Genomic DNA, 13308 nt, shown 5'->3' on the forward strand with positions numbered 1-13308 from the left:
CGATGCAATTTATATGTAAAAAAAAAAAAAAGCTGTATAATACCTTTTTTTACAAGAACTCACGTGACTGCTTGCTGGTCTCCTTTCCCGATCTGAGATTTGCAGGGGAAGGTGCTGCTGGGTATCCCCCGCTGACGTCAGCCGGGACGAGGAGGAGACTGACAGGCAGTCACGTGAGCGCCGCTAATAAAGAAGGTATTATACAGCATATTTATAAATTACATCCACTGGGGAGGCTTAAGGTTAGATGAGAGGGAACTATAGAAAGCGAAAACGGTTTATTACAGCAGGAAGTGAGGGTCAGGGAGCTGAAAGGCAGGGAGAGAGGGGCGGGTCAGAGGAGGACACAGGAGACAGAGCAGCGGCTGCGGATGACAGGGGCATGTCAACTGACCACGGTGTCGGGGCCAAGAAGCAATGATATACCTTGTTCAGATTACAGGGATGGTATAGCCAGGCACATCAGCCAGGTGTTACAGGGGGCCAAATTACACAGCACAAGCACTGTGCTTTATAACATGCTTTAACCACTTAAGGACTGCCCACCGTACATTATACTGTGGCAGGGCAGCCCTTAGGCGCAAAACCACATATGTATGTGATTTTTGCGTTAAGGCTCTAGGGGGCACACACATGCCGCCGGAGCCACGCTTCCGTTGTGATTGGAAACAGCGGGAGCCAGTCAGCTGGACCAGCGGCTGCCGCCAGCCTCCCGCAATTGTCAAGGAGACTGGCAGAACAGCCGTCTGCCTATGTAAACAAGACAGACTGCTGTTCTGTCAGACAGGAAGGGAGAGATTGTGTGTTCCTACTAATCAGGAACACCGATCTCTCTCTTCCTGCAGTCAGTCCATTCCCCCCCACAGTTGAAAATATTCCATATCCGGTGTTCAAATCACACGTGAGGTATCGTTGCGATCATCAGAGCGACAGCAAAAATTATAGTAAAAGACCTTCTCTGTAACTCTAAACTGCTAACCGGTAATTTTTAAAGGGTAGCCTATGGAGATTTTTAATTACTGTTGTTTGTCGCCATCCCGCGAGTATGTGGGTGGGGGGGGGGGGCAACTTTGATCCAAGGAGTGAAGAACAGAAGAAGCTGTTTGTCTAGTTTAGATGAGACTTTCTAAGCTACACAAGCAGCTAGCCAGAAAATGAACAACAATGATAAAAGATATGTAACATACTATTAATAGGAAAAATGTCATCTTTGAATGGAGTTTCCCTTTAAAGAAAAAAAAAAAAAAAAAATTCTCTGTCAAGTGCTTGCCGTTTTGCAATAGGTTATCAAATAAATTGGATATTTTAAAATAGAGTTGCGCCAGAATTTTTCTCCTTTTTATATTTAATGTATATGTGCGTTGGAGGTAAAACTTAAAGATGGAAGTTGACTTCCCCTTTAAGGAGTGCTGGCTGAGGTTTTTATTATATTATGTGCTGGAGACTTCACTGCTAATCTTGGCTGTTGGGGTCTCTCAGTTGTGTAGCGATACGAGGCTGAGAGAGTGCCGGCTCTTCCAAGCCACACAAGCGTACAATCGATCTATATATCTTGAGATCATTGTGGTCTGGTAAGAGGCCCTGTTAGCTTACTAGCACCCTTAAGCCTGGAGCACAGAGCATGAGTTATTGATGAACTGTTTTATAGGAATAAAAACAATGAACTTAGTATTGATCCAAGTAGCTTTGTTTGCCTAATTTTGACTTTATTTTACTATGCTACAAGGTTTTTTTTTTTTTTTTTTCACTTTATGGAGGTATAAAATTGCCTTAGATGTTCCCAAAATATGGAGGTTCAATTAGTCACACTCTGGAGTGATGACCAATTCTGGTGCATTACCCAAAACGTATGCATAGATGGAACGACTGCTCCAGAAAACTGAAGCCTTTTAAATGCCCACAACCTGGTGAGGACAACTAGCACAAGCTAGGGTAGAGGCAAGCCATCAAACCTTCCCATAACACACCTTCATAAAACAAGATACCCAATTATTGGAGCGAGAGAAATACAGGCCCAGGCCAATATAAAAACCCAGCCCAAAGCTCCCACCACAACAAAAGTCTCAAGACTAGACATATGCCGGTTTTCGGTAATTCGATATATCGCGGTATTGCATAGCCACGGTATTGTTATTGTGGCATTTTTAAAATACCGAGTTTCTCTGTCAAGTCTGCCTGACTTGTGAATTGATACATTTCAGTGAGCTGGATGACTCATTCACTCACACAGCTAACCCCTTTCAGCATTAAGTCTCCTAACTATAAACAAAAATGATTACATTTGTATCTTTTCCTTCCCTCTGCCAGGGAGAAAGGAAGTTTAACCTCTTAAAGACTGGACCTTTTTCTGACACTTTTTTTTTTGCTAGAAAAGTACTTAGAACCACCAAACATTTTATATATTTTTTTAGCAGAGACCCTACAGAATAAAATGGCGATTGTTGTAATATTTTATGTCACACTGTATTTGCGCAGCAGTCTTTCAAACGCAATGATTAGACTTTAATGAATAAAAAAAAAAAAAAAAAACATAACAGTAAAGTTATCCCAATTTTTTTTTTTTGTTACACAGAGAATCGTGATCTTTATTCCAAGCTAAAAAAATCGTGATTCTCATTTTGGCCAGAATCGTGCAGCTCTAATAAATATATATATATATATATATATATATATATATATATATATATATATATATATACACACACACACGCATAGCAGCCCACATTACATTATTATATAGCCATCAAGCAGTGTCTACAAAAAATGCAGAAAGCTTGCCAGAGCAGGAACTGCAGGTTAGTCGCATGGTGCAAAAGCAGGATGGATTTCAAGGCCACTGAATTTTAAAAAAATGCTGCATGCACCTTTTTTCTGCGGAAAATGAGGGCATAGCAGCCCGTTCAAATCAATGGGCTGCTATGCCTGTGCAAATGTGGGCCGCCAACCCGCATACATGTGAACCACCAACCCGCATACATGTGAACCAGGCCTAAAGCAATAGTAAAGTCATTTATAAACAACACCTCCTTCAGGTTTAACCACTTCTTGACCACAAGGATTTGCCCTCTTAATGACCAGGCCATCGGATCGGAGCCGAGCGCCAGGACCAGTTATCACCAGTTAGGCCAGACACTGCTTGATGACCTATTTTAGGCCTGGTTCACAGAGTCTGTACTGACTGACTATATAATAATGTGCATAAGTGAACCAAAGCCCCTAAATTCAGCAATGAAATTGAAGTGAGGTGGAAATTTAATAATTTAAATTTAATAATAGAATACCGTGATAATACCGTATACCGTGGCAAAACCTTAATCAATTAATCGCAGCATGAAAATCTGATACCGTCACAAGCCTACTCAAGACTAAGGCTACATTCACATATAGGCGTCTCGGATCGCGAGCAAAATTGCCACGATTCTGCCTGTTACCCCCAACCATTGCATGTTGCAGGACGCCCGTGCGATTCCCGTGACTTGCAATGGCACCCTAAACACATCATGATTTTGCCGCAAAAGTACAAGAACTTCTTTTGGGCGACAGGCGTCCCGCAATTCTGGTTGCGCGATTTGTCAAGCGACAATCATGGCAAAATCACGCCGCGTTTTAGGTGCCATTGCAAGTCACGGCAATTGCACGGGCGTCCACGACTTGCAATGGTTTGGGATCGCAGGCAGAATCGCAGCAATTCTGCCCGCGATCCGAGACGCCTATATGCTTCTATGCTTCCGCTTCTCAATCATTTTTTCTCCTTCGCTTAGCTAATGTGCTGACAGGACAAGCAAGAATGATGTGAAGGATACTGATGTCCTCTTTATCAACTGATGACATTGGTAAGATGCCAGTGGCTGGCCAGCACAGCGCTCAAGGTTGTAACAACCTGTGGCTTTGTGCAACAAAAAAGCAGGCTTAATCCCCTCATTGGCTTGTAGACAATTTTTGGTCAATTTGTGACAATTTTTGGTATTTTGCCAAGGCACATTTGAAGAACTCAAAGGGAACATTGTTGAAAAAGGCTGCTCTAGAGGAGGCATTTCACTTTTCAACTCTGTCAGACAGCAGAGGCAGAGAAGGTGCTTTTGTATTCTGGACAGGGATGGCTGTGGTAAAGTGGTTTGAGAATGTCTGACATGGTGGCAGAAAAATCTTCCTTGGTCGGGTAGGCCGCTTGTTGTATGCCTGGGATAGAGCAAGCATTGGATGCTAGGACACCACAAAAATTAGAGCTCTTAAGGAGTAGGGTAGGGTTATAGAGGTAAGCCCAGGGGGCAAGTCCAGCAGAGCCTTGCCAGTGTCCAATCACCTGAAAAAGGTACCAGCCTATAACTCATGGTCTACAAATAGCCAGCATGTGTACTGTACGATTAAGATAAATATTCTATATTTACTATATGCTTTGCACAGTGGTGTCTGCGAAGACCTGGCAAATAAAAACATATGTTTCCTTTCACTCTTCGTAAAAACGCATGCAAAAACCAAAACACCTCTTAAAGGAATGGTGCGCTGTATCATGATGTATTTACAAAGGTCATACTGATTTTTCAAAATAATCCAGATCATTTTATTAGTGGTCCAAAATATAGAAACCCACATTTAAATAGATTGCAATAGCACAAGACTAGCCACAGAGCAGGACCGAAACCTATTGCTCATCAGATCAAGATCATCATAAGCACCCATCCTCTCAAAAAAAAATGGGATTTTTGTACTTACGACAGACACAGCACTCTATAAATCATAACTAGTGGGTTATATTGCCTCCTCCAGGAGTAGTACTGGGCAGAACAAAAACACCTTGCTACGCTCATGGGCCATCCTCAGCTCGTATATAACCCCCCCTCTCTGCTCTAGGTAATCCGTTTAGAAGCAAGCAGTATTAGAAGTATCAGAACTCCATAGAGGGGTGGGTGCTGTGTCCATCGAACTCATAGAAATTTTACAGTAAGTACAAAAATCCCATTTTCTTTCATCGACAGACCGCGCTCCATAGATCAAAACTAGTGGGATGTCCAAAAGCAGTGTCAACAGGAAAATGAGGGGTGGGGAAAATAACCCAAGGAAAGCCCAAGAAGCACTCAGTGCCAGAGTAGAAAGTGCCCTGACAGGGAAAGGTGGAACCTGACCTTAATTGGAATAGTCCTGAGTCACTGTCTGATCCATCTGGAGATGGTAGCCAAAGAAGAGGCCAGCCCATTCATAACCACAAAAAGCGAGTCTGACCTCCGAAGAGACTCAGTAGATGCCAGATACACTCGAATTGCACAAACCACATCCAAGGTATGCAAGGCAAATGCCTTGGGATGAGCCGACTTGGGACACAAGGCAGGCAACACAATGTCGTCATTCAAATGGAAATCAGACAATTTTGGGCAGGAATGATGAACAGGGATGAAGAAGCACTTCATCCCTATGGACCACCAAATAGGGACTGAGACAGGATAATGCCGCCAATTCCGATACTCTGCGGGCCAAGGTAAAAGCCACCAAGAATGTCACCTTCTGGGACAACGTAGGCAAGGGGAACTCCAGACTATTCTCAAATGGAGGAGGTTTCTGGAGAACCGAAAGTACTAAACTTAAATCCCATGGCGGCAAAAGAGACTGTACAGGTGGAGCCACATGTCGAATCCCCTGAATGAAGATACGAAATAAAGAGTGCATGGCTAGGGGTCGCTGAAAGAAGATTGCCAAGCCAGACACCTGGCCCTTGATGGTACTCAAGGCCAACTTCTGATCAACGCCCTGTTGAAGAAAAGTTAAGACTTGAGCCCCAGAAAAGGATTTAGGATGAGCGCCAATCGACTCACACAAAAGAAATGTACGCTTTCCACGTACAATGGTATATCTTGCTGGAAGAATACTTCCTCGCCTTTATCATAGTAGGGATCACTGATCCAGTCAGGCCTCGATCCCTCAGTACCTGAGTTTCAATAGCTAAGCTATTAAAACCAATGACTAAAGCAGGATGGTAGATCAGCCCTTGGGACAACTGGTCTTCTCTGAGAGGTAGCCCCCAAGGGACATTCAAAGCCACCAGGATAATCAGAAGATCCTCGCAGAAACTGCAGAATAAGCCTTAGCTGAGGAGGATACTGGCCTTACTATGGCCCTTGGACGCCTGCAGCGTCTCTCAGAGGACACCGTGACCTCGTCACGAACTTCGGTCTCCTGTGGACCCGAACCTGCTAAAGGAGCTGTATGTAAGACTGTGCAAACAGAACTGTCTTGAAGGTGAATACTACCAGACTCTGAACTTGTGGTCCCTGAAGTTTGTGCAGAAGAATGACCACCCTGGTCAGAAATAGAATCAGACCTAGGTAAATTAATTCCCTGGACAGGGATAGGGGGGACCTTATGTAGTTCAGACATCAACTGAACCTTTGCAGGAATTAAATCCGCACAAGGAGACTCAAACCTAAAACGCCTGAAAAGGACAAGCTTTGTCCCCCTTTCTGGGTACCCCCAAAAGAAAAATTTTGCGGATCTCCTTGACGCTCACCAAAGTCTATGGAGCAGGAAACCAGCGAAGATGTCCCCCCACACCAATAATGGGTGAGGGCAGCCCCTCATGCTGAGGGAGTCTTGTCTCCTGGTCCGGGGAAGCTAGCTCTAGGTTTAACATACCAAGGTTGCTTGAATCCTCCCGGGGAAGAATTTAAATATCCATTTCCCTTATTCTCCATCCCAGAAGCACAAAATCATTTTCTATGGGCTGAGAAGGAGGGCTCTTCCCTCCCATGATACCCTTAATGATATCACCCAGGGTAGCCACAAACAATCGATCGCCTTGAAAGGGCAGATCAATGAGAGCTTTCTTAGAGGCTTGGTCTGCGGACCAATTCTAAGCCACAGCACGTGCCTATTCACCACCAACGAAAAACAAATTTTGGACAGCACAAGAACTGTATCCAAAGCTGCATCACAAATAAACTGCAGCCCATGGACCAACTGGTTTGCTAAATCAACATAAGCAGTGGGGACCTGCTCACCCCCCAGGCCCTGGCGCAAAAGCTTGGCCCATTCAGTTAGAATCTGAGACACCAGGGCTGAGGCAAAGACTGACTGCAATGCCAAACCAGCAATAGTAAATATGCTACGTGCCACAGCCTCCACTTTCTTGTCAGTCAGGTCCTTAAAGGACGGTGATTCCTCTCTACTGGGATCATGGTTGCTTTAGTCAACATGAAAAACATGAGGGTCCACCACTGGTGGACTAGGCCACTTTTTTTAAAGGGACTCCTCAAAAGCCATGTACAGCAAAAATGTTTGGGGACCACCAAGGGTCATTTTGGTTGTTCCCATTCTTTACAGGAAAACCTATCAAAATAAGGCACATAAGTAATCAACTTTGGAGTGAGATGCGGCTTGTGCGTACCCAACGACACAGCCACGCACGTGGCTACAATAGCCGTATCCTCCACTTTTAAAGTCTCACGCACTGTAGTGATAAGTGCGTCTACCATCGATTTTCATTCGCTGCTGTGACTATGGAGGAACCATCCCCACTATTGGATTAATCAGGGGGTGTGATATTAAATCCCCCTGGACGAGCCACGTCCACGGTGGCATCAGGCTCAGAATCAGATGGGACAGCCTGAGCAGGGGAAGGCGGGGGATGCTTCCTCCTGGGCCTTTGCCCACATGCCACTTCCACCCGGGACACCAAGGCGACCCGGGTGTCATTTTGAAAGTGTCAATGATGGAAATAAAATCTAACTTTTGTTGACATATTATAAGAATGTCTAATCTGTAATTTGATGCATTTTGGAGATTTTTCCATCTTTCCTTGGCTTCTTCATGCACATCAATACAAATTTTTACCTGGGGTGCCCAAACTTTCGATCACCACTGTATATGGCCAGTCTTAGGAACCACACAATTCAAGAAAGGATCATTTCAGTGACAAAATATTGGGAGTTTTGACTTACTGTAAAATCCATTTCTCAGATTTTCATTGAATGACACAGCTCCAGATTCATCTTAACCATTGGGTTATACTGCCCCCTACAGGAGTAGAACAATAGGTACTCTCAGCTATAGGCACTCAATTTTGTTACAAGTAGTGTCAGAAGAAAGCCAACTACACAGATCGGTGGGTGCTGTGTCAGTCAATGAACATCAGAGAAATGGATTTTACGGTAAGTCAAAAATCCCATTTTCTCTTTTGTTCATTGACGGACACAGCTCTTGATTCTTCTTAACCATTGGGATGTCCCAAAGCAGTGTTAAACATGAGGGGTGGGAAATCATCAGAAAAAAATTCCCAAAGCTAACCATAGCCAACCAGGTAACAGAGCTCAACCATAAACAACTGGAGCTCGCCTGAAAAACAATACACCGCTCAAAGAGGACCAGGTCCTCTTAAAAGCAGCCAGCAAAACCTTGCAGCCAAAAGAAGCATCCTCAAATGCCAATACAACCACTTTACAAAAAACTTTGTAAAAAAGTGTGCACCGTCGACCAGGTGGCCGCCTTGCAAAACCTGCGTCACTGACGCTTAAAGACGGAAAGCCCAGGAGACACTAAGCGCCCTAGTAGAGTGCACGCAAATAGGGAAAGAAGGAAATCTGACCCCTGATGCGATAGGCCTGAACCACCGTCTGTCTGATCCATCTGGAAATGGTGGCAGAAGAAGTGGACAACCCTTTGTGAGGTCCATCCGTGAGCACAAATAGAGAGTCTGACTTCTTAAAAAAGACCCCATAGCTGCCAGGTACACCCTAATTGCCCGGGCCACATCCAAGACATGCAAGGTAATTTCCTTCAGATGTTTAGGCCTGGGACACAGGGAAGGCACAATGTCTTCATTGAAATGACAGCCAGAGACCACCTTAAGGGAATGACAGACAGAGGTAAAGCACCAACTTATCCTTGTGAAGTGCCATAAGGTGAACGACAGGATAACACAGTCAGTTCAGACACCCTGCATGCAGAGGTGATAGCCACCAAAGAAGGTCACCTTCTGGGGCAACGTAAGCAGGGAAACCTCCTGAATATTTTCAAAGAGATGCTTCAGTAGAGCTGAAAGCACCACATTAGGATTCCAGGGCAGCAACAGAGCCCGCACTGATCTTCCTAGAGACAGATTTCCAAGCTTTTAACATCATAGGAATCACAGATTCAAACAAACCTCCACCCTTCAGCACTTGGCGTTCAACAGCCGGTCCCCCAGCTCCGCAAAGACAGGGGGGGGGGGAAGCTATTCTCCCTCCAGGTCCCAGAGTAAAAGCTTAGCTCACTCAGAGTTCACGATACTGGAGCAATATTATTTATGGCCTAACTGCCGAACCAGCAACGGGGCACATATGGCAGGACAGAGCATCCACCCTCTTATTAGCTGGACCCTGTAAAGGTCGGGGACTCCTCAACCAGGATAAAGGTAACTCAATTTGACCTGGAAACCGGCCGACCGAAAGTCCACTACAGGTGGGACCGTCCACCTTTTACGCAATAAAGCCTCATAAGGATACCGCAAACAAAAAACGCATGGCAACCACTGCATTTTGAACAACCCCGCTATTTGTGACAATGTTGTCAAAGTAAGAGGAAAGAGGAACACCCTCACCATTTTGGAGGGCCTGTGGGAGCCAAAAGGAACCAGTACCTCCAACGCAATGTCAGCCGAAACCTCCAGTTTTAAAGTTTCACGCACTGACACAAACAGTGCATCCACCAGCGCCTATTTAAGCACGGCTAGAGAAACAGAGGAATCATCCTCACTGAGCACTCAGGGTGCGTGGACGCAGACCCAGTAGTGTTGCTATATACTGAGCTCACCTCCAAAACATGACAATCAGGGGAAGGCTGCCGACAGCAATCCTGCAAAGAGGATGCCAACCAAGGATCCCCAAATAGACCACCTAATGGACCCAGCAAAAAACAAGGGGGTTCCCCTCTGAGCCCTCTATAGAGGACATAAAAGGACATAGCCCCCTTTAAAGAGGGCCGCTCTTCATGACGCGGACACGCAGGCAGGGTACCCTCGCTAGTGCCCCACATAATAATGGTGGCAAGACTGTCATTAAAAATGAAAAGCCCTGTGACATGAGCCACTTTGGATGGGGTTGGGGGGGCTCGTGGAACCCAGATTACTTTAGAGAGGTTGGGAAACTCCTTGTCCAGCTTCCCCGGCCCCTCTTATGTGCAAGTCACCCTGTGTCTATTAGGGGCACAGGGTAACCAAGAACCCCAGTCGGGTCTGCACTATTCAGACTCGCTGGACAACCACATCGCATTTCGGGTTACCCCGGTTATCCTGGGTTCTATATGTGTGGTTTGTGTTGAAAGAATGAAGGGCCTCTTTCACATGGGACAATAATATTTCTGAATAAAAACCCTCAAGAAATATATAAAGATAAACAATTTGACTTTTCAGATTGCTTGAAAAATTGTTGGAGTCTCTCATAGACTCTTGCTAGATAGTGAGGTGGGGTGGGGGTTTGTTATTGGTAAGTGCCTGTATCCCATTGTTCTATTCTGTCTGCCTTAAGATCCACCTAGTATGGATGTATATGTGTATTGGCTGCTAAGGGGGGGGAGGAGGGGGACACGAGGGGACGGTTGTCCCCCAGTGTACATCTCTTTGTGCCTGTGTTTGAATAAACAGTTCTTATTCTGGAAGGTTCCAAAACGTATACAAGCCAAGTTGTCGGCTAGCTTTGTATGGGGGCGGCTGGGAAAATCTGATATCTACGTTCACGACTGGTAGGAAGCCATATACTGACGGAAGTCCACAAGTACAGTGTGGGTTGCGGTTCCGTTACACGCCCCCACAGTGCCACCTGGTCCAAGGGAGGTGCCAGGCTGACCATATGGCCGAGCAGGCCGCAACTTAAATATCTGTGGGGGCCCAGCTTTAATTGCCCGGATCCTTCGCCCAAAGGAAGAGCTGGGGCTTAAGCTATACCCACTAAGGCTGTGCCCCCCCCTCCCAAAACGGTGGCGCCTGACTCAGCCTAGTAGTAGCCTAAATTTTTGATTGCACCCAGCCGCCAGCCCTAGCGGAGCCGACCACCCAGGGGTAACAGGGGAAGACGGATGTCCAAACGGGAGGCAGTGGCTTCAGCCATCCTCACAGGGGCCGCCTCACATAGGTTCCGACGAGTAGGCCACAAAGCTGCTGTCTAAATTGGTTGAATCCGGCCGCGTGAGGCACGTACCCGCAGATAGTAAAAACATCCTCTCCCCCAGCCCAACAACCGCTGCAGGGAGCCCAGAGGACATCCCTGCCCTAGTCACCAACCCCCAGGATGGCAGGGAACCCTGCTTAACCTCACCACCTGGTCAGCCCCCCTTAAGAGCACGGGGGGCCCAAAGACCCACAGTGACCAAAATTTTAGAGGGGCTTGGGGGAAGGGAGGGGAAACCAGACCCATGTCCACCCCAAAACCCTCCAGGGGTAGTGGGGGGGGGGGGGGGGACAGCTGCTTACCACACCAGTAACACAACTGTGGACAGGACACTGCTTCATCGTAACGTGGGTGCGGTCGGCCAGAAGACAGAAAAACCGAGTGCATATAGCTGAGAGTGGGTGTATACCCCCTGGGACTGCCCATCGGGCACTTATTAGTCAACAATTTTCCGATAAACTCCACTGAAAAAAGTCAACTGAACAATCTGCTTTTGCCAAAGGAGTGGTGCTAGCAGGGTCAAACACTGTTCAAATTTCAGCTAAGAAAGTAGGAATTCGGACGAAGGGCCAGAAGATCGAGGGCCACAAATGTAAACCTAAACCTTAGCCCAAGTATTGTATTTTAATTTTTTTTTTCAGTTTCTAATCTCCTAACCAGCACATTTTTGTAAAAATAAAGCCTATTTAATGTGAACATTACATTTTCAACATCTACAATATGTTCAATCAATTTCAGACCTTAGACTCTAACACCATAATCTCTTAAAAGCAACCAGCTCAACAGCTTTAATTTTTCAACAATGTCTTCATTAAAATATAAATATATTTCACTAAATTAAAGAATATATAAAGAAGCAAATAAACCAGCCCCTTCCTCTTACCTGAGCATGGAAGTTGGAAATTGTTGTGGTCTCGATGTCTTTTTTCCCCAAGATCTCCATTTTGACAGGGGAGTTGGGAAAATTAAAGGAAAAATAATCCAAAAAGTCAGGTAAATACGTGGCTGCCCCATGCACAATCCCCATGACATAATAAGCTGCACAATTTTCATTTTCACTAAAGACTAGATTAACAAATTCGTCAGCAAACCTTTCCATCTCCATGGGAGACAGGTGAGAAAGTTCACTGCTGTAAGCATGTACTAAAGATGCTCCACCATTGGGCTGATGTTCTATGTGAATGAGGTGCTTGAATTCCAAAGAGTCCAACCGCTTGGGCTTGTGCTGATCGCGGGGCTCCTTCAGAGACACAAAAGGAGATTCATTCTCTGGAGCAACCTTCTTGTCCTCTACCTTCACAACCAAGTCCTTCAAACGATCATCCACTTCTACTTTGGCTTCTGGCTTGTCATATCTTCCCATGTCATAGACCAGGCCTGAGCAGACTGTCTGGATAGATTTGCTGTACATTTTCGGCTGTTTACGCTTCTCACCTTCCTTGTGTTTCTTCTTCTTTTTCTTCTTGACTTTTTTAATTTGCAGTTCATCTGTGTTTGGTTTTGGCTTTTCATTCAGGTCTAAAACAAAATAAAATTTTAGAGAGCGTAGGTATTTTAAAACACCCAAACAATCTACAGGTATGTCCGAATATTGCAATTACCAATTTGGAAAACACTGTTTGTAGTCCACTAAATGCCTTACAATAGGGTAGAACACCACAAAACCATACATGTTCAGTGGTCAAAAATCAAGGACACATTTGTTTCTTAAAAAAACATTCCTATCCACTTGAGCTCCGGAAGATTTTACCCCCTTCATGACAACATTTTTTGCTATTCGGCACTGCAATGCTGTACCCAAACCCAAATTTATACAATTTTTTTTTTTTTTTTTACACAAATAGAACTTGCTTTTGGTGGTATTTCATCACCACTATGCTTTGCTATTTCTGCTCCAGAAGTGGTTAATGACCAGGCCATTTTTTGCAATTCCGCACTGCATTATTTTACCAGGCAATTGTGCGGTCGTGCAATGCTGTACCCAAATAAAATTGATGTCCTTTTTTCCCCACAAATAGAGCTTTCTTTTGGTGTTATTTGATCACCTCTGCAATTTTTATTTTTTGCGCTATATAACAAAAAAGAGCGACAATTATGAAAAAAAAAAATATATTTTTCACTTTCTGCTACATAACATTCCTAAAATAAATAAATAAAAAAAAAAATTTAGAAATCAAAT

The 13308-nt window shown here is 44.9% G+C and overlaps 1 protein-coding gene across 1 annotated transcript in view; it reads right to left on the reverse strand.

Moving 5' to 3' along the window:
- Nucleotides 1-13308, reverse strand: part of RSBN1L (round spermatid basic protein 1 like) — a 146395-nt gene that overhangs the window by 62035 nt on the left and 71052 nt on the right. The window contains exon 3 of the mRNA XM_082255152.1: nucleotides 12013-12647. Within this exon, the coding sequence (XP_082111278.1) occupies nucleotides 12013-12647 (635 nt within the window). The remainder of the gene's footprint in view (nucleotides 1-12012; nucleotides 12648-13308) is intronic.

This window comes from Pelophylax lessonae, assembly GCF_965119305.1.
Source record: "Pelophylax lessonae genome assembly, chromosome: 4".
In the NCBI taxonomy this organism is placed as follows: Eukaryota; Metazoa; Chordata; class Amphibia; order Anura; family Ranidae; genus Pelophylax; species Pelophylax lessonae.